Source organism: Toxorhynchites rutilus, chromosome 2, assembly GCF_029784135.1.
Source record: "Toxorhynchites rutilus septentrionalis strain SRP chromosome 2, ASM2978413v1, whole genome shotgun sequence".
NCBI lineage: Eukaryota > Metazoa > Arthropoda > Insecta > Diptera > Culicidae > Toxorhynchites > Toxorhynchites rutilus.
The window spans coordinates 25,206,019-25,225,121 of NC_073745.1; the positions used below are offsets into that span (position 1 = coordinate 25,206,019).

General features: G+C 38.3%; 1 protein-coding gene across 7 annotated transcripts in view; it reads left to right on the plus strand.

The window, feature by feature from the left end:
* Positions 1 to 19,103, plus strand: part of LOC129771779 (uncharacterized) — a 111,010-nt gene that overhangs the window by 22,128 nt on the left and 69,779 nt on the right. For all 7 annotated transcript variants that reach the window (XM_055775807.1, XM_055775806.1, XM_055775803.1 and 4 more), the window contains exon 2: positions 7,561 to 9,176. In XM_055775807.1, coding sequence (XP_055631782.1) covers positions 7,740 to 9,176 — 1,437 coding nt within the window. In that variant the 5' untranslated portion in view covers positions 7,561 to 7,739. The remainder of the gene's footprint in view (positions 1 to 7,560; positions 9,177 to 19,103) is intronic.

Here is a 19,103-nt window from a genome sequence, read left to right on the forward strand (position 1 = left end):
TGAAGCCTGAATTATGAAATATCTGTACGCAAAAAAAAACTGATCTGTCTAGAACCCATGTGTATGAAATAAAAATGTTAAGTACTCAAAATGAAAGTCTTTTATTGCACATACACCATCTCTTTCTGTCTGTCGAATCCCGAGTCACGTTTCCACGCTTCTTCAACTTCTGTTTGAGAATCACCCAATTCTTCTCAATTGGGCGGAACTGAGAGCAGTTCGATGGATTTATGTCCTTTTCGAAGTAGTCCACCCCGTTGTTCCGATAACACTGTTGTATCGGAGCTCCGCTCGCCAAAACTGTACAGGTGAACAATTAATGTTCGGAAGAATACGTCTTCAAGGTACTTCTACTTTTACATTTTGGAATCAACAGTCTAGTTTGTAACGATAGCCTGAGTTTTTTGTCTCAAATGTCAAAACATTTCAGATTCGGTCACGAGGAGCGCTGCAGTAAAATAAACAGTGCGTACATATATTGAGTGACTGAACCTTTTTCATTCATTATTTCATCAATACGATGAAGCGTAATTTTCGTTAAACGGTTAGCCGTTTCAGCCGCGCATTTTGCTCTGTAACGCTTTAACAAACGATTTTGTAACGCCCATCATCGATTCTTTGTATATTTTCGTTTCTATTACGTCCTGTGCTCAGTACCCGATAAGCGGGAAACATTCCATCGGAGTTACACACCTACACCTTAATGTGATTCTCCTGCCTTCTAGCATAGCATAATAGCAGTGTCCTAGCTGAAAAGAGCATTCAAATATTTTCTAACCGTAGAACAGTTTGCAACAAAATTAGAACCGAATAACAAATAACAACCAAGGCAGCATAAAAATATTTTAAATCATGTTGGATCCTGAATAAACATACAATCATATATACATACAAAAAAATCTGAATAAACACTATGTTATAATTTGGAAAAGTATAATTTCATCAATACTTCAGTACTGTTAGTATTTGAACGATATCAGGGTTGAATTATGAGTCCTTATTTCCGTATACACTTCACGGTGAAAACGAAATTACGTGTACCCGCGATGACAACGGTACGGTGTCGACATCTGGATACGAAAACAGTTTTTAACAAGGCTCATTACTCTCTGTCAGATTAACCGGCCCGAAGGCAGTTTTGAATTGCTAAAATCTGAATGAAAATTTTTACTTGGCGTTATTTATTTACTTGAAGCACGTCTTCCTACCCTAAATCCGTTTTTCTATACCCCCAGAAAACATTGAATCGTATGAATAGACATAATTGGAGGTGATATGCATACCTCCAAGACACATTGGGATGAAATATGATGCATGTAACTGGCAAATACACGCAAAAGTGGAGGCGATATACGTATATGCCTTATTTTATACGCATATACGCATATAAAGCCGTATATATCGATACACGATGATTGTCACACTGATATGCGATTTGACCTGACAATGTTTTATAAAATGAATACAATGTACGTATACACTGCGTATACACCGCGATATTAGGATGATTCTAATACCGAAATACGACTTAATCCATCAATGATATTGAAAATCGCGTCAAAGAATGCATGTTTCAATGTAGAGAATGCAACTATTGCGCGGCGCGAGTAACCGGCACAACAGCAATATTGCCCAGTTGATTAACGCATGGTGTTAGCTGATCCCTGTCTAGAGTATAACTAACTTCGAATCGTTAGACCAGCCAATTTTTACCCCTCTCTCTCTTTTTCTGTATCTTTTCTCTCTCTTTCTTTTTCTCTCTCTTTCTCTTTCTCTCTCTTACTCTTTCTTTCTTTCTCTCACTCTCACTCTCTCTCTCTTTCTCTCACTCTCTCTCTCTCTCTCTCTCTCTCTCTCTTTCTCTCTCTCTCTCTCTTTCTCTCTTTCCCTCTTTCTCTTTCTTCCTCTTTCTCTTTCTCCCTCTTTCTCATTCTCCCTCTTTCTCTTTCTCCCTCTTTCTCTTTCTCCCTCTTTCTCTTTCTCTCACTTTCTCTTTCTCCCTCTTTCTCTTTCTCTCTCTCACTGTTTGTTTGTCTCTTTTTCTCTCTCTCTATCTCTCTCTCTTTGTCTTTCTCTTTCTTTCTCTCTCTTTCTCTTTCTTTCTCTCTCTCTCTTTCTCTCTCTTTCTCTCTCTCTCTCTCTTTTTTTTCTCTCTCTCTCTCTTTCTCTCTTTTTTTTTCTCTCTCTCTCTCTCTTTCTCAATGCAACGTGACATCGGAGAAAGAAAACATACCATGTGAGCAGAAGCCCGAATTGCATGGAAGAATGAAGCTCGTTACATTGTGAGAGAATGTGAGCGAGTGAAATCGCAAAAAATCTACCTGTTTAATTCCTAGCATTGATTACTTCTTTCACTATTTCTATTATATGTGTATTTGGTGAAAAGTTGGGTGGGGATATTTTCTCCTTACTTAACATTTTTTCTATAAATTTTCCAATATTTTCTATAAAAACTCGTCATTGTAACATAACATTTTTATCGAAGACAATTCTCGTTAGAGATTCTGTAATAACTTGCTAATATTACTACACGGAATACATATTTGATATCTTCTTCTTCTTCTTTTTCTTTTGGTTTTGAGAGGCCTTAAACTTTGCAGTTCATTAGCCTCTAATATTTTATATGAAAATTAATGTTCATACATCATTTTTAATTCTAAAATACGTCATTCCACAGAATCCCTTATAAAAAATCGCTTCACACCAACGGAACACGGATCTCAACTCCGTCAACGCGAACTTCAATTGAATTGACAACGCCTACTAGGAGCTGACAATGCCTACTGTAGAACGAGTGGAATTCCACTGTTTTTTGAATTCGTCTACGTATTTCATTCAGGGTGCCAAATCAGTAAACATGTCACGTTTTTATGAAATAAAGTTAACGTTGATAACTACTTTTGCCGTGAACGGATTCTGGCGATTTACATACCAAACGAATCGGAAATTCCCTAAGATTTGTTTGATATGCTATATATTACAATCCCATAGTCTGTATAAAGTTTAAATTGATGAAAATTGGAAGCATTCCCATTTCCTCTTATATTTGTTCTGTCCATTTGTGTGCTTTCCCGAACAGAGCTTGCAATAACGAGCAACTTATGGACGAGCAACGAGGGGGAAATGATGTAAAGGGAGGAGATGTAAAGTGTCCGTGAACAAAGGAAAAGAAGAAGAACGAAGGGGAATATTTGCCTAGAGTATAAACAGTGGATCTCGCTGAGGCAAACTTCATTCTTCGTGAGGACACCGACTGGACAACACCGTTGCTGGGCGAGCTGGACGGCGAGGGATCGAATGGTTTTCTCAAGGCAATGGAGGTGAAGGTGTAATATGAGGAAAGAGTAGAGTTTTACAAGGGCCTTTTTGAAGGCTAGAGACCAATGAACTGAAGAAGTTTAAAGTCTCTTTAATTCAACAAGGAAAGGAAGGAAAGACAAATTTTCAGTATCGTTCTAGATACGAAACAATAAACATCGCTTGTTCTTTCTTGTTTTGCGCCATCACATATCTTCGTTTCGGACTATGCTGCGGACTCGACCAACTTACTCACTCGCTGATGTCTCTGGTATTGCAATCATTGCATCAAACTGACGCCATTGAATTAATGTTTCGAACTACACAATTGTGTGGGGAATCATCAAGCTAGGTTATCGTCAGCTCACCAAGAAAATAAATGTTCTAGAATTTTGTCAGTGATTTGGTTTCGCATGACGGTAGGAAAACTCTCTCCGCAAAGGAAGACAGCTAAGCTAATCTGGACTGGCAATATTAACAGAAAGGGCTTTTGTTGAGAAAAGCGCAAAACAGAGATAAGTGTGTGTATATTTTGTTGCTTCAACGCATCGATATATGGATATTTGTGTGCGAACGTACGTGCTTCATAACCCGTACGTAAAAAGAGTGCATCTTCGCTACGCTGAAACCCCATTTGTAATCTATATAAATAAAAATGTAAGGCAAAATCTGTTGGTAAGCGGAAAACCCTAAGAAGGGATGGACCGATTTTAACCTCCTGTATTTTGTTGTATTCGTCTCTTCCCGTATATCAATATAGTGGAGAGAAAAATCGGAAAATTTTCGGAAAATCCTGAAGGAAGGTCGGAAAATTCGGAAAATTGAATTCCCACATGTTCGAAAATTACATCATAATAAGCGATGTTAGTCTATTCGATATTTGCGCTATCGAAATTGATCTTTGTTCGTAAGTGAAAATGGGTTTTCAGGCGAAATAACGCATTTGCATATCTTATATCTATAAATAAAAATGGAAGGCCAAATGTGTTGGTAATCGGAAAACTCGAGGAAGGAATGGTTCAATTTGAGTCATCTATATTTCGTTGTATTCGTCTCTTCCCGTAGATCAATATAGCGGAGAGAAAAATCGGAAAATTCGGAAAATTGAATTCCCATATGTTCTACGATTAACTAAGCGTTGTTAGTCCATTTGATGTTGGCGCTAACGAAATTGATTTTCGTTCGAAAGTGGAAAAGGATTTTCAGACGGAATAACCCACTCTTATATCTTCTATCTATATAAACAAAAATGGAAGGCCAAATGTGTTGGTGTGCCCTAAACCCGAGGAAGGAATGGTCCGATTTGAGCTGTCTTTACTTTGTAATATTCTGTGTATCAAACATGTATTCCATGCAACGGAGAAACATGTTATTTCCAAATGCTTGAAGAATCTTGAACGAGAACTGTGTCTGAAAATAATTTAATATTATAAGGACGAATTTTTGTAGAAGTACTAGACAATTTATAGTAAAAGGAAATTGTAAAGGGTCAAAGGGTAATCAATAAATGAAGAGTTCAGTGATTGGACTCACTAACGTTCACTTAGTAAGAAAACGTGGATGTTTGAAAGTATTCAAATCAAAAAATCTATTGTCGTTCTGGAATTTTGTATGTGATTTGGCTTCGCTTGCCAGTAGCAAAGCATTCTCCACTAAGGATGACAGCTGCGCTTATATTGAGTATGTGTTGTTCTGCGAGCACAAGAATGAATCATCAAACAATTATCGTAAAATGATTTAATAAAAGAAATATTTCAGGGCGACCAAACTGCTAGAATGGTTATTTCAAAATTTTCGTAGCATTATAAAAAAATATCCGCAGTTATAAACAAGCGACTTGAATTAAACTACAGCGTAGTTCTACGTCAACAATGCGGTGGAGTCTTGAATACAATCTCCTATAATTTTTTTGTCACCGTGCCATTTTTCTACGAGCAGAGACGAACACAGCAAAATAACACAGCAAAATAACACAGCAAAAGCAGCTCAAATCGAACAATCCGTTCTCGAGTTTTGCGCTCAGCAACACATTTTTATTTATATAGATTATTTCATATTAGTTAAATAACCTCAAAATAAATTGACAATGGATTATAAATGTCATGAAATTATTTGTTTTTCCTAATTGTAATTTTTTACGATGGAAACATTCTGCGAATGTTTTTATCGACTAACATTATTGCCAAGCACAAAAAAGATCTGCAATGGAATTGAATGGTGAAAATGTTCTGGAGCCAACACTAGACGGAGACTCATTATTGCATTTGACATGAGGGGCGTTTAAAGCGGAAATTCCTGAGCGTCTATAAACATTCTTTGGCTAAATCCGTTTTACATCGAAGTATTACAGTGTTACAACCCGGAGCGCAGAAATTATTTTGCAGCAATTCCACTAGGAATGGAATCCGAAATAAAATAATTGATCTCAGGGAACGGTTCAAAAGGTACAAATTTTTGAATATGGTTAATTCGGTTAAGCTGATCTTTCAAACTGCCTTTGTTCAGGATTTTGGACCCTTATGGTTAAAAACATGTGCAATATTTTAGCAAAATTGGTTCAATTTTTCCTTATAAATATTTTTCTCATTGGATTTTGTATGCTCACAGCTGCCCAATCAACTAGGGACGTAAACGGGGAAGTCTTCGTGAGGCCAAGCTAATGCTCTGCGTTTGGTGAACATATATCAAATTATAAGCCATTCGTTTGAAGAGAGCATTGACCGGGAACGAACACGATATGCGACCAGCCATGAGGCTGTAATATTCCATCAAAACAGCATTGGTTATCGGTTAACAACTAACGAATTGAATGCTGAACAGGAATACTGACCTTCCTGTTTTTCTGGCCATGAATCCATAATCTGCCAGACAAAAGTAGTGATGAGAAATTTTTGAATGAGATGTCTTTTTTTGAATAATTTATCTAAATAAGCATTTGTTCATCCTTATACGGTTATTGAGTTGTACTCCCAGAGCATTTAAGCAGATCGCCAAATGATACGTTATGAGATCTCGAATATGTTTTGCTTTTTCATATTTACAAATATGGCACTGCGTGTTTTCTTTTTCAGAAATACAGAAATTAATGATTAGTTCTTCAACACACTTCGACTAAAGCACTGATAAACCTATGAGAATTATCTGTCTACAAATATTATTTGTTAGTTTTTATTTTATTTTTCTTATGATGGATAGGATTCTAGTTTAAATCCTGTCCAATTGAGTGGAGGAGGAGGAGGACTTTGATCACCGATTCAAACATTGTTATATATAATTTGTCATGTAACGCATATGCTTCAACATTAACGAGGCAATATTCTACTAAACAGTTCAGTTGATTGAGTTCAAAGATCATTTTTACTGTCTGTGAAATACAGAATTCTTCACAAGAGACACTTGCCACGAAAAGTAAAGGTGAAACATTCGCCTACCATATAATATTTAATCGTTTCTAATGTGAACCCATTGCCCGGTAATCTCTTGTTATTTTTCCTCGTAATTACTCTATCCGAATTAATGAATGCATATGAACGGATCTATTATTCATCTAATCGTTGGGAGATGAGTGGAAATCCAGTAGCAACAGCAGCATATGCTCCAGGTGCAATGCAATTTTAATTTACTTTTTTCTTCCCAAACAAACCATGTACCGACAGTAGGAAACTCGTAAAATTATCGAAACTGAGTAGCGTTTCGTGCTTATTTGCCCCTGTTTTCACATTACTCTCGAACGGGATTGATCCATCATGTTTCTACGATACGTCTCGAATTGTCAGCATTTTTTTCGTACAAGCTTGTTGATCTTAACTGCAGTTGATCAGTAATTACAAGAGTGACCTCCTCACTTTTGCAATTACTGACAGAAATGAAACTGCGTTTTATATCAGCTGCGATTAAATCACGCGTTCGTTGTAGAACATCAACAAACAACAACAGATCAGCGGATGTTCGTTTATGACCCGCGAGAGCTGATCTTGAGTGAGAGATCAGCTTAGTGCTTCCGACCTTAGACAGGAAAACCACTGACCACGCCGCCACACGAACCAAAACATATACCACGTGCCATTCCCTGCAGGGGTCTCGACCTTCCCTCTCTCTCACACTCTTATGCTTGGCCATTCGCATCCGAACATTCCGAAAATTCACCTAATTGGTGGTGCGCCAGCGCCCGCGCGCGCATTAATAAAGATCATTTGAAGTGAACATTTGGGCGGCTGCGTCCGCCTTGCCAATTATACTGATGTATCTTTTCGACCCCCGCAGCCGATAAGTGTGTAGTGTAGCGTAGAAGTGCAGCATTAGTGATGTGCAAGTCACACCCTCGCGTTGAATCATCGTGTGGCTGAATAAAAGTGAAACTGATGGTTAATTGATTGTTACGAAAGAAGATTTATTAGCTCGCGATAAGCAGCGGAAGAGGACTGGTCAATGTGAAAAACAACATGAAGAAACATTACAGTGTAGAAATAAACAGCAAATACAACCGATCGCCGTCCACAATACTGGACAAGATCACCAAGCGGTACTCGGCGATCGGCAGTCGGCTGATGCGCAAGTCTCCGGCTCGGAAGAGTGGAATTGCCGATCCGATCACCGGGAGCTATGATATGAGCGGGGGTCGATCGGATGATTTCCGGCCGGAGATTGGCGTTCCTGTGCTTATCTCCAAAACCATGAAGTTCGATTTCGATACGGATGTGGACAGCGGCTCACGTTCGAACCGCCCATCGAAATCTCCGGAGCCAACCTCGGTCGTTACCCGGTCTACCTCAGATGGCAGCGAGAACGATCTCTTCGTTGATGCCAACAGCTCATTGCCAAATTTTAGTGACATCAAGTTCACGTTTCTGACCGAAAGCAACAACAACTACCTGAACGAGCGCGACAACAAAGAGAACCAAGCCAATCTGGAGAAGATTCGTTCGAAGTCCGCTCACAACCTTCATCAGTCCGAATATCGACCTCACCTCGAGAAAACCCCCTCGCTGAATCTATCCGCATTTAGCAACGGTGGTTTGAGGAATGTCTCGATCATCATCCCCGACAGTCCTGCCGTAGAGAGCATCTACGACTTCCCTCGCAATGCCAAAATTGGTGATTCATCACTCGATCTGGAACGAACCAATTTGGTCCTGAACGAGATCAATCTCAACCTGATCAGCGATGCGGACAGCACCCATCTCTACCACAACCTACCCAACGGTAGTCGCGTTACCTCGTCGAGTGGTGTTGTGACGAGTACCCCTGCCATGACCCGCTCCGACAGCGCCCAAAGTTTGGCATCCAACAGCACTCAGGAGGAGGAATTCAACCTGAAGTCTGCTAGCTTCCAGAGTTTGGACGCACGCCACCTCTTCCTCTCGATCGAAGAGCTGGACGAAATCACCCGCCAAATCAACGAGTCCGACATCTTCGACGACGCCAACAACGAGTACTGCGAACACCGCAAGCAGCTGCATCCGAGCGAGCGGCGGCTCACGCTGTTGAAAAACAAAACTGCCAACAAGCATTTCATAGACTTCGACAAGAAGAAGGCCAAGCTGACGCGCAAATGGAGCGGGTTCAAGAGCTGGATCGGTGAGGAACAGGACCGAATCAAGGAGGTGGTGCAGAAGCATGCCGCAATGCAGCGGGTCGGAGCGGATCACGACGGCGGTAAGTCCACCGCGACAGCAGGAGGTCAAGGCAAGTCAAGCTCGAAACAAAGCAGCGAAGTTAGCTGCGACTCGGAAACGAGTGGCGTCGAGGGAAGCAGTCTGAACCTGTCGTCGCTGAATTCGCCGTGTGGTGGCGCCGGCGAGGAGAAAGAGCGAACGCACGAGTCGATGGATCGGGACGAGGAGCGCAGGAAGAAGGCGCACAGTGCGGAAATTTTGCAGGTGAGTCGATTCGTCTGTTGTTTTCCTTTTTCAAGGAACATTCAATACAAGATTACAATTCGTAAATTTTTTCGTAATTTTCGCATCAAATAATTTATTTTCATCTCTATGAAGGCAAAGCTTTCCGCCAAATAGATCCACACTTTGTTTGATGGATGAACTAGTGAGATGAATACAATGCTTTTAAAACTTACCCTTAGCTTACCCTTTAGCTTATTGGAGGTTTGGTCCCCAGCAATGGAGAGGATAATTTTCATGCTAAACCACCACAGTATATGTCTACAGAGAAGGCTCACTTTGACTGGATAGCATGGAATTTGAACTCAGTTTGGCTTCATAAAAAAAAGGTTAATAATGAAGCAGAAGAGCAATTCTCCCAGAATTGTTCATCCGCTACCTCGTCCATATCCGCTTTTTTGGATAGATAGTGGCTACCCGAAAATGTTTTATATTTGTATGATCATTTTTAGTTCAGAATATTTTCTTATGAGTGCTTTAATAAAACTAGGATTCTTTTATTGAAAAAAAAACATCAATTGGAACTACTTCTCTCGTCGGATATGGACATAGACAGTTTTATTGTGAAGTTATTAGACTAAAAAGAAAAAAAAACAAATTCTACCAAAAGCAGAAAAAAAATCTAAAATCTTAAATTAAACCTTTTCTATGACATCGTATTTTTTCAGTTTTTCAAACCTTTTAACATTTAATTACCCATATTATTTCGGATGAAGGATGTCCACGGCAAAACTAAGTCTTTCGATAGATTGCCCTCAAACATTCATGAATTGGAAAAATGAGTAGACTATGTTTCCGTACTTTAGCCTTAACACCACCCTTAAGGCTTTGTACAATATCAGAATTGACTCCGTATGTGCTTACAAGAATCATGTTCCATAATGGCATGGTATTGATATCCTTTGCTACAACATCGACATAATTTTCCGTACATAATTCCAGTTTTTGCATTGCGTATTGACATGAAGCCAAATCAGTCCAGTAAGATCATTGTGTGACTTCAGATGTGGAGAAAGACGCTTTTGTTGGAACTGTTCTTCCTTAGCATTAGTTGTTACGGAAAGTGCTCTCCATCTTTCGAACGAACAAATAGCTTGCCAAATCATGAATGTCTTGGCGAACTTGGTTTGATGCAACCAAAGTTCTCACAACTAAAATTATGACCAGTTCGGAAAATTATAAACAAACCTACTTTCTCAAATTGATGAAACCATGCTCGTTTCCATACTATCCGCTGGTTTCATGTGTTCCCACATCTCCGCCCTCTAACAAAAAGCCTTTGGGCATTTTAGTGGGCTTCAATCCTTTGATACAAATGTTTTTTGTTGCTTTTGTGCCATTCTAGCATATTTTAAGAGTGATGGAAGCTACCAAGTTCAGACCATAGAATTGTAGGCTTGTTAAATTGTTTGACCTAAAACAGCAACCTTTTTTACAAACATTCCTAGATTGTATCATCCATTGTGTCTGTCATAATGACTATTCATTGTTCCAGTTTGTATCACATCCCGTGTCGATGCCGTGCGTTAGTTGGGGATACCCAAAGGGATATTATAAAAAATCGAATTTTGGGATTTAGATGATAAAAAAAAATCGAGATGACAATAGATCTCGACATTTTATGCAATTTGAAGACATTTGGCATCTACTTTTTTTTCAAAACTATGATTTCATGTACTCTTCTTTTTGGCGATTTTACGACAATAGTAAAAAAAAGTCCCGCTCGTAAATTTGAGATGACCTTTTTCATTGGCACTCCAATGCGCATCGTTTTTCATAAATTTGTTTTTAAACCGAAATAGATAAGCATTTTCCAAACAAGTTTTATCAAATCTTTTCTGCTAGAATATTATAACATATGAAAATGATAATTAGACATCTTTTGAGAATCCAATACATCAATGGAATATTCAAAGGTTCATCACTTATTTTGTATTCTTTGCAACAATCTTAACCCGCCTACCCCAACTTTTCCTTTTACTTAGGGGCTGTCCACATACCACGTGGACAGAAAAAGCACGATTTCAGATACACTCCTCCCCCTCCGTGGACAAGCGTGGACATTTCCTATACCCCTCCCCCTGTTGACCACATGGACATTTCTCGATTTTTTTTGAATGAACATCGCAAAAGCAAGTTCCATTTTAGGTTCGTATCCATGTTTAAATATTGATATAAAAGTCTATAAATAGTTTATTAATAGTAGCGGTTTGTACTCAATTCTTTGATTTGTTTCCCAACATTATCCGTGAAGTCATTTATATAACTCCTTAGTTTCATCCAAATTGCATTTACGTTGTAATTACTTTATATTACGTTATATTTACATTATATCAAATCGTCACTTGTGAATCTCATCTCTGACATTTTGTAGCACAAACTGACGTAAACTGGCTGAGCTGCTTTTGTTTTGGAGAAAACCAAGCAATGAAACAAGGCCTCAGAGGTATAAAAAAAATCGATATCATCACGCTGTTCAAAATATTAAAATGTTGTGCGGTGTTATGTAGTTTTGATTTGATCAAAATTTATATTACTCAAACTAATAGACATTAGTCAGTGTCAACATTTGGATCGCTTCGTCTACGATTTAATTTCGAACAAATGCTGATAGAGACAGAACTAGCAGCAGCTAGTTGGGTCAACCAGTGGCTCATAGGATACTTCAACTAGATGTTGTCATCAATTTCATGTGAAAGGTTGGTTTTCAGAACTGGCGCTAAAATCAAGAATCGGCTTCGTCTACATGACGGACGCACGACACGTTTGGCTTTTATGGGATCGTTGTCAGCCGAGTTCTGGGCAAATACCAGCTGTTGAATTTCTAATAATGCTTCTTCGATTAATTTATTTTTTTCTGTGTCGTGACCAGGGTCGCAAAACTTAGAAGTCATCTTTGAATTGTTTGCTCTGATCCGAGAAGTACCTTCCACTCCAAAAACCGTACATAGGATCATCTCTCAACTCGATGCAATGCATCGTCCAACCAAGAGATTCAAATTCTCTCCCGCTCAATTTTATCTCAGGGCTCTCATTTTCCTGAAATGATACCAGATTAGATTGAGTTCTCTAAAGTCCTTGTCGTTCAGCATTTTCAAAATTTTTACATCTACGGGGAAATTCCACAAGAAATCTGAGCTCCTTGTTCTCGCATCGGAACAATGCGATCTATTGATTGCCATCGGCTCGACCTCATCGCCGTTTTTTTTTTCAAACGTCTCGTCTTTCGGTAGATCTTGCGTTCAGGAAACTTTGCGTTTTCCTACACTGTTATATTAAGTGTACAAGAAATGGGTGAATTTCAGTGCAGATTGAATGAATTCATTATTTGAGGTATCGTATGATAAAAAGTGGTAGTTTTGTTCTTTATCGCAAATTATTAGACCCGTTTTTTTTTATTTTTTTGTTAGGGTGACCATTTCCATAGGGTGGTCAGAAAAATCCATTTGTTTGCATTTTTGCCAAAAATGACTTTTTTCAAAAATTTATAACTTTCGAACCATTGGACCAATTCAGATGTTCGACACATTAAATTAAAGCCAATTAGCTGGTCTTTTTGTAAAAATACTACAGTTACGGAAAATTTGATTTATGTTTTCGTTATTATTGATTGTATTTATTTTTTTATAGATTTCATGGTCTCGGGACCAAAGGCGGTATATTTTTTAATATTTTTTCTGGAAAGCTGAGGATTTTTCACATAACATATTTCGAAACCAGGGAGGCGTTTTTCTTCGTTTTTGAGTTATGATTTTTCAAAGTTAACCGATGGTCCGAAAAATCTTTTTTTTCCATTTTTCCCACTACAAAAAATCATAACTATTGATCTACTGGACCGATTCAGATGATCGATATATCAAATCAAAGCCAATAAGCTAGTCTTGTATTACACTCTGAGCAAAAATGGATTTTGTTTTCGTATTTATTGATTATATTTGTCTTTTATAGCTACGCCATATTTTTTAATATTTTTTATGGAAAGCTGAGCATTTTTCACACAACACACCTCGAAACCAGGGAGGCGTTTTTTTCGTTTTTAAGTTATGATTTTTCAGAGTTAACATATTTTCAGTTTTCGTTCAATATTTCTATGCGACTAGACTGGATGTATGTGCCTTTAATCCAATTAATTGGCAAGCGTGTTTTTTTTTCAAAAAAGGCAAGGCTAGTAGGGTAAATGATTTTGGTTTGTCCGATTTGGGGTGTATTTACGCAACTAGTAAATGCAAATCGATTTTTCTTCATGAAAATCACATATAATCGATACGTTTGGGTTTGTTAAAAAGCCCCAAGTCTCTAGTTGCTAATACTACCATAAGGTGTTGAAATTATTCAAATTTTTATGTTTTTTAACGATTTTCCTCAAAGAGGAATTATGATCATGGTTTGACCACCTCTGATTATGGTTTGTCCAAAAAATGATCATGGTTTGTCCGGCTTTAGAAATCACCTTTTTTGAATGAAAACATTCGAATTCTCAAGTAGATGTTGCATTTACTATTGTTTGAGTTTACTGTCATCATATTGATCTATTCATAATTTGGGCTTTCTTCAGAATATTGCATTTTTTTGGGCATTTTAAAAGTGTTCACCTCAACACACTCAATATAGAGAAACTTTATTTCTGCTATGCCCGAAGGACACAATAAACAAACTGCAGCGCGCTAAGCGGTTGCCATAGAAATCATGGGACAAAACAACATTATTGAATTGGACAACTCATGATCAAAATGGAGTTCATCAAAATGCGTTAATTTAATGGTTTAGCTATGTAAATCTGATACAAAAGGTGTGCAAGAATGATGTTTACAATATTTGTAAGTGTTATAATCCAGAAAAGGTCTGAATACGTGCGAAATAATCATCTGGTGATCGATTGAAAGTTGGCCCGAATGAGGGGCGCATTGACACCAATAGATAGTGTATTTTATAATCCTTTAAAACATGTGATTCCGTAAAAATATACTATAAAACTACTGTAAATCATGAAAAAGACAATTTTATTTATATATTTTGAAACATTCGAATACCTGATTTGACAATGGTGTGCTGAATTAGAGCATTCAAAAAAGTGGACAAACCATGATCATATTTTCGACTGGACAAACCAAAATCATTTACCTTAGGCTTTAATTTGATATGTCGATCATTTGAATCGGTCCAGTAATTCAAAAGTATTAAATTTTTGCAAAAAGTCATTTTTGGGAAAAAGCCATCCATCGGGTAACTTTGAAAAATGATAACTCAAAAAGGAAAAAAAAAGCCTCCCTGGTTTCAAGATATGTTATGTGAAAAATCCTCAGCCTTTCAGAAAAAATATAAAAAAACAGAGTGCCCTTGGTCCCGAGACTATGAAAACAATAAAAATAAATACAATCAATAATAACGAGAACAGAATTCAAATTTCCTTCTGAATCGGTTTAGTAGTTCAAAAGTAATGATTTTTTTTAAAAAGTCATTTTTGGAAAAAAAAAAAGAGGAAAAAGTTGATTGAACCACTATATCGGTTTGGCATGGAATGGCTATATATATATATATATATATATATATATATATATATATATATATATATATACGTTACACCACAACCGACCGACCAAGGCGTCCCAGAAGTCAAGACGTCAGCAAAAGCCCAGCCGAGACCCATAGCAACAGACAGAGGCGTCAAAGTTACACCGCGCGTGTAAACCAACATTTGCCGACGCCGCGGAAATCAATCGAACGACGCGAACAAAGGTTCGATCAGGTTCGAACCACCGACGGAAATAATGAGATCAGCAGATGTAGTCTATTTAAGCCTTGTAATACGACTATAGAATTCAGTCTTGAGCGTAGCCGAGTTGAATACGGGCATAAAGGTTTATGAACCGAATGTAAAGTGTTATAAACGAATAAAAAGGGTAATTAGAAATTAAATAAAAGTTTTTTTAAACCGCGAGTTAAGTCACGGCATAATTGGCGCAGTCATTGGCCAAGTGGTACAACGAAGTGAGTAGTGTTTATAGAGCGGATATCTGGAAGCACCGCCACCGAGTTAAAGAGGAGAAGTTTACATCTACTGAAGAAACCAAACGAACAAGCGAGAGGACCCCCTGAGCGAAAATCAAGGACTCGCTGCCGTTAGGAAAACTAATCCCGCCACCTGGAACGAACGATCTACGAGGAAACCGATTCAACCTACCCAGACTCCAGGAGATGAAAGCAGTAATCTTCCTGTAAGTAAACACGAACAATTATCTAAACCTAACACAACAAAATACTAATTCAGAAGTGCGAGCCCCCACCAGTGGTAAGCGGACACTTGATATATCACAAAGTGAATAACTAATTCATTAACAAGTGAAGTGTAGAACAACACATTTTCTCGCGCGTATAAAGTACGTAAGATTTTTTTTAAAAAAAAAAAAAAAAAAAAAAAAAAAAAAAAAAAGAACAAACTCTTTTGAAAAAACAAATTTATTAAAATGGCCGAGCGGGAGCAAATGATTTCTCCGGAACTTCTGGCCCCGGAATTGGATGATCATGCACCAATTCCGCAACAAGAAATAACAATTCAAGGGTTACTCCAACACATAAGGAGCCTAACTCACAATCAGAACGAACTGATTGGGCAATTGAGAACACTTAAAGCAAAAGCGGAGGATCCGTTTATGCAGTTTAGAACTCCGGATCCTATTAAGAATTTACCAACATTCTCCGGAAACAAACGGGAAACAAACGCATGGCTTGAAGACGCCGAAAACACCCTGCATCTTTTTGAAAGATACAGAGATGATCCGGTCTACAGCCAATTGGTCAGAGCGGTAAAGAATAAAATCGTGGGAGAGGCCAAAGAAATTTTGATTGCTGCCGGCAACCCGAACAGTTGGGCAGAAATCAAAGAAATTATTCTAAATTCATACGGCGATAGGAGAGATTTGACATCTCATATCCAATCGTTGTTTTATATAAACCAAGGAAAAAAATCCATCACTGAATACTACAACCGAATCAAAACCATAGACACTGCTATTAAATCCACAGCAGCGACAATGGATGATTATAACAACTCTACAAGAGCAATAAATAATCTAGTGAGCCTTATGACTCTCACTAGATTCATAGATGGGCTCACAGAGGAATTGTCTATGCACGTGCGAAGCTCAGACCTAAAAGTCTGGAGGAAGCGTATGCAATCACCATACAATATGCCAACGCTGCATATAGGCAGAAGTTAAACCAAAAACCATCTGACACAAATAAAAATATCAGATCCAACAATAGTAACGGTTCACATAATTCGAAACCGTCTCCCAACCCCAATAGTAATGGCAATCACTTTAACGCGAAGCCATCCACCTCAAATTCTAACAATAACTTGCATAATCAAAAACCATACGGGTCTGCGAAATTCAAAGCTAGAGCTCCACCGCCAGATGACGATGTCTCGATGAGGACAGCGAAATCGCGGGCAGAGGTTAACAGCCACGAAACAGCAGAACACAGCAAAAATCATCAAACAGAACCTGACACTTCGGAACAGCTGGACGAATCCGTCCTCGATTCGGAAGATGACGATTATTTCGTCAACGATGAACTAAATTTTCACGTGGCCGAGGCGCTACAAAAAGAAAAATAATGAACGATAATAACTTTATTCCCTACATCACCATTGCAACATCCAAAGGCGAGATGAAATTTTTGATCGACACAGGAGCGAACAAAAATTACATATCACCCGAGCATGTAAACATAGAAAACTGCAAAACAGAACCGATTTCAAAAGTAACCAACATTAAGGGAACCTTTACAATCGATAAATCCGCTTCCTTCGACCCATTTCTTATAAATAAAAAACTGAAATTTTTCATTTTCAAATTTCATAAATTTTTCGATGGACTCATCGGATACGAGTCATTGAGAAATTTAAATGCTAAAATCGACGTCAGTAAAAATACATTGAAGATCGGGAGAAAAACTTTCGCAATGAAAAAGAGATTTCCCGAGAAACATAAAATCAATTTAAATGAACAAGAATATCAGTTCATAAAATTGAAAACCAAGAAAAATGGAGATTTTCTTATAGAGGAAGAAAAGCCTCACGGAAAATTTTCTATCTTGCCAGGCCTCTACAGAAGTGCTAATAACACAGCCTTTGTAGCAGTGCAAAATTATACAAAAAAATCGATGGAAATCAATTCGAACGAGATCAAGCTTTGCAATGACTTGGATACAGAGGTTGACCCATTCGAGCTGACAGAGCTACCGAAAAAGGTTGACTCTGAAAATTACACCATAAGAGACGATCATATGAATGAGGAGGAGAAATATACGCTCAGGAAATTGATCAGGAAATACAACGACGTTTTATATGTGGAAAGTGATAAGTTATCATTCACCCATAAAATTAAACATAAAATACGCACCGTGGACAGTATTCCGATACACTCCAAATCGTATAAGTACCCCTACGTGTACGAAAGCGAGGTGCAGGAGCAAGTTAAAAAGATGCTGAAAGACGGAATCATAAAAGAGTCAATCTCGCCTTACACGTCACCTGTGTGGGTGGTTCCTAAAAAGTCCGATGCATCTGGACGAAAAAAATTCCGTTTAGTGATCGATTACCGAAAACTAAACGAGAAAACAATTAATGACAAATACCCTATACCAGAAATTACGGATATTCTGGATAAATTAGGAAAGGCGAAATATTTTTCAACAATCGATTTAGTTTCTGGCTTCCACCAAATTCAATTAGCGGAGGAAGATACAGAAAAAACTGCTTTTTCCGTAAACGGTGGCAAATATGAGTTTACTCGTATGCCATTTGGCTTGAAGAATGCCCCAGCGACTTTTCAAAGAGTCATGGATTGCATTCTGAGAGATTTAGTAGGAGTATGTTGTTTCGTCTATATGGACGATATCATCATCTTCTCCAGCTCGCTTCAAGAGCACTTGAAAAATTTGTCGCAAGTCTTCGCAAAATTGAAAGAAGCAAGACTAAAAATTCAGCTGGACAAATGCGAGTTCTTTAGGAAAGAAACGCAATTTTTAGGTCATACAGTCTCTGAAGAGGGAGTACGACCAAACAGCGACAAAATTGATGCAATAAGGCAATGGCCAATACCTAAAAGCGAAAAAGAAGTGAGACAATTCCTAGGAATGCTTGGCTACTACAGGCGATTTATTAAGGATTTCGCAAAAATTGTAAAGCCGTTAACAGCACTTCTCCGAAAGGATATTGAATTCGAAATTACACCAGAAGTAGTAACATGCTTCGAAAAGTGTAAGCAACTCCTGACGATCGACCCGGTATTAATTTACCCTGATTTTAGCAAAGAATTTTCACTAACAACGGATGCGAGTGACCACGCTATTGGTGCAGTGTTGTCACAAGGGCCAGCAGGTAACGACCGACCCATCGCATACGCCTCACGTACTTTGAATAAAACGGAAGAACGATATTCCACTACCGAAAAGGAGTTTCTCGCGATAGTATGGGCAGTGAAACATTTCAGACCATACCTCTATGGTAGAAAGTTTAAAATGTTCACCGACCACCAACCACTAACATTTTCTTTCACGAACGCTAACCACAGAATAATTAGAGGAAAGCTGGCTTTAGAGGAATTCGATTACGAACTAATCTACAAACCGGGAAAACAAAACGTTGTCGCCGACGCGCTGTCGCGCGTAAACATAGAAAAACACCTGAACGCACACTCGCAATCATCGCTTTCCCTAAATGTTGAACCTTCTGAGCGAGGAAACGAACCTTCAGACGACGAAAGTGACGGAACGACAGTACACTCAGCGGATACGAGTGATGACTACTTTATTCGGTATACTGAGAGACCTATCAACGTTTTTCGGACACAAGTCATATTCAAAATAGGAAATGTAGAACTTGCAGCCTACGAACAAATTTTT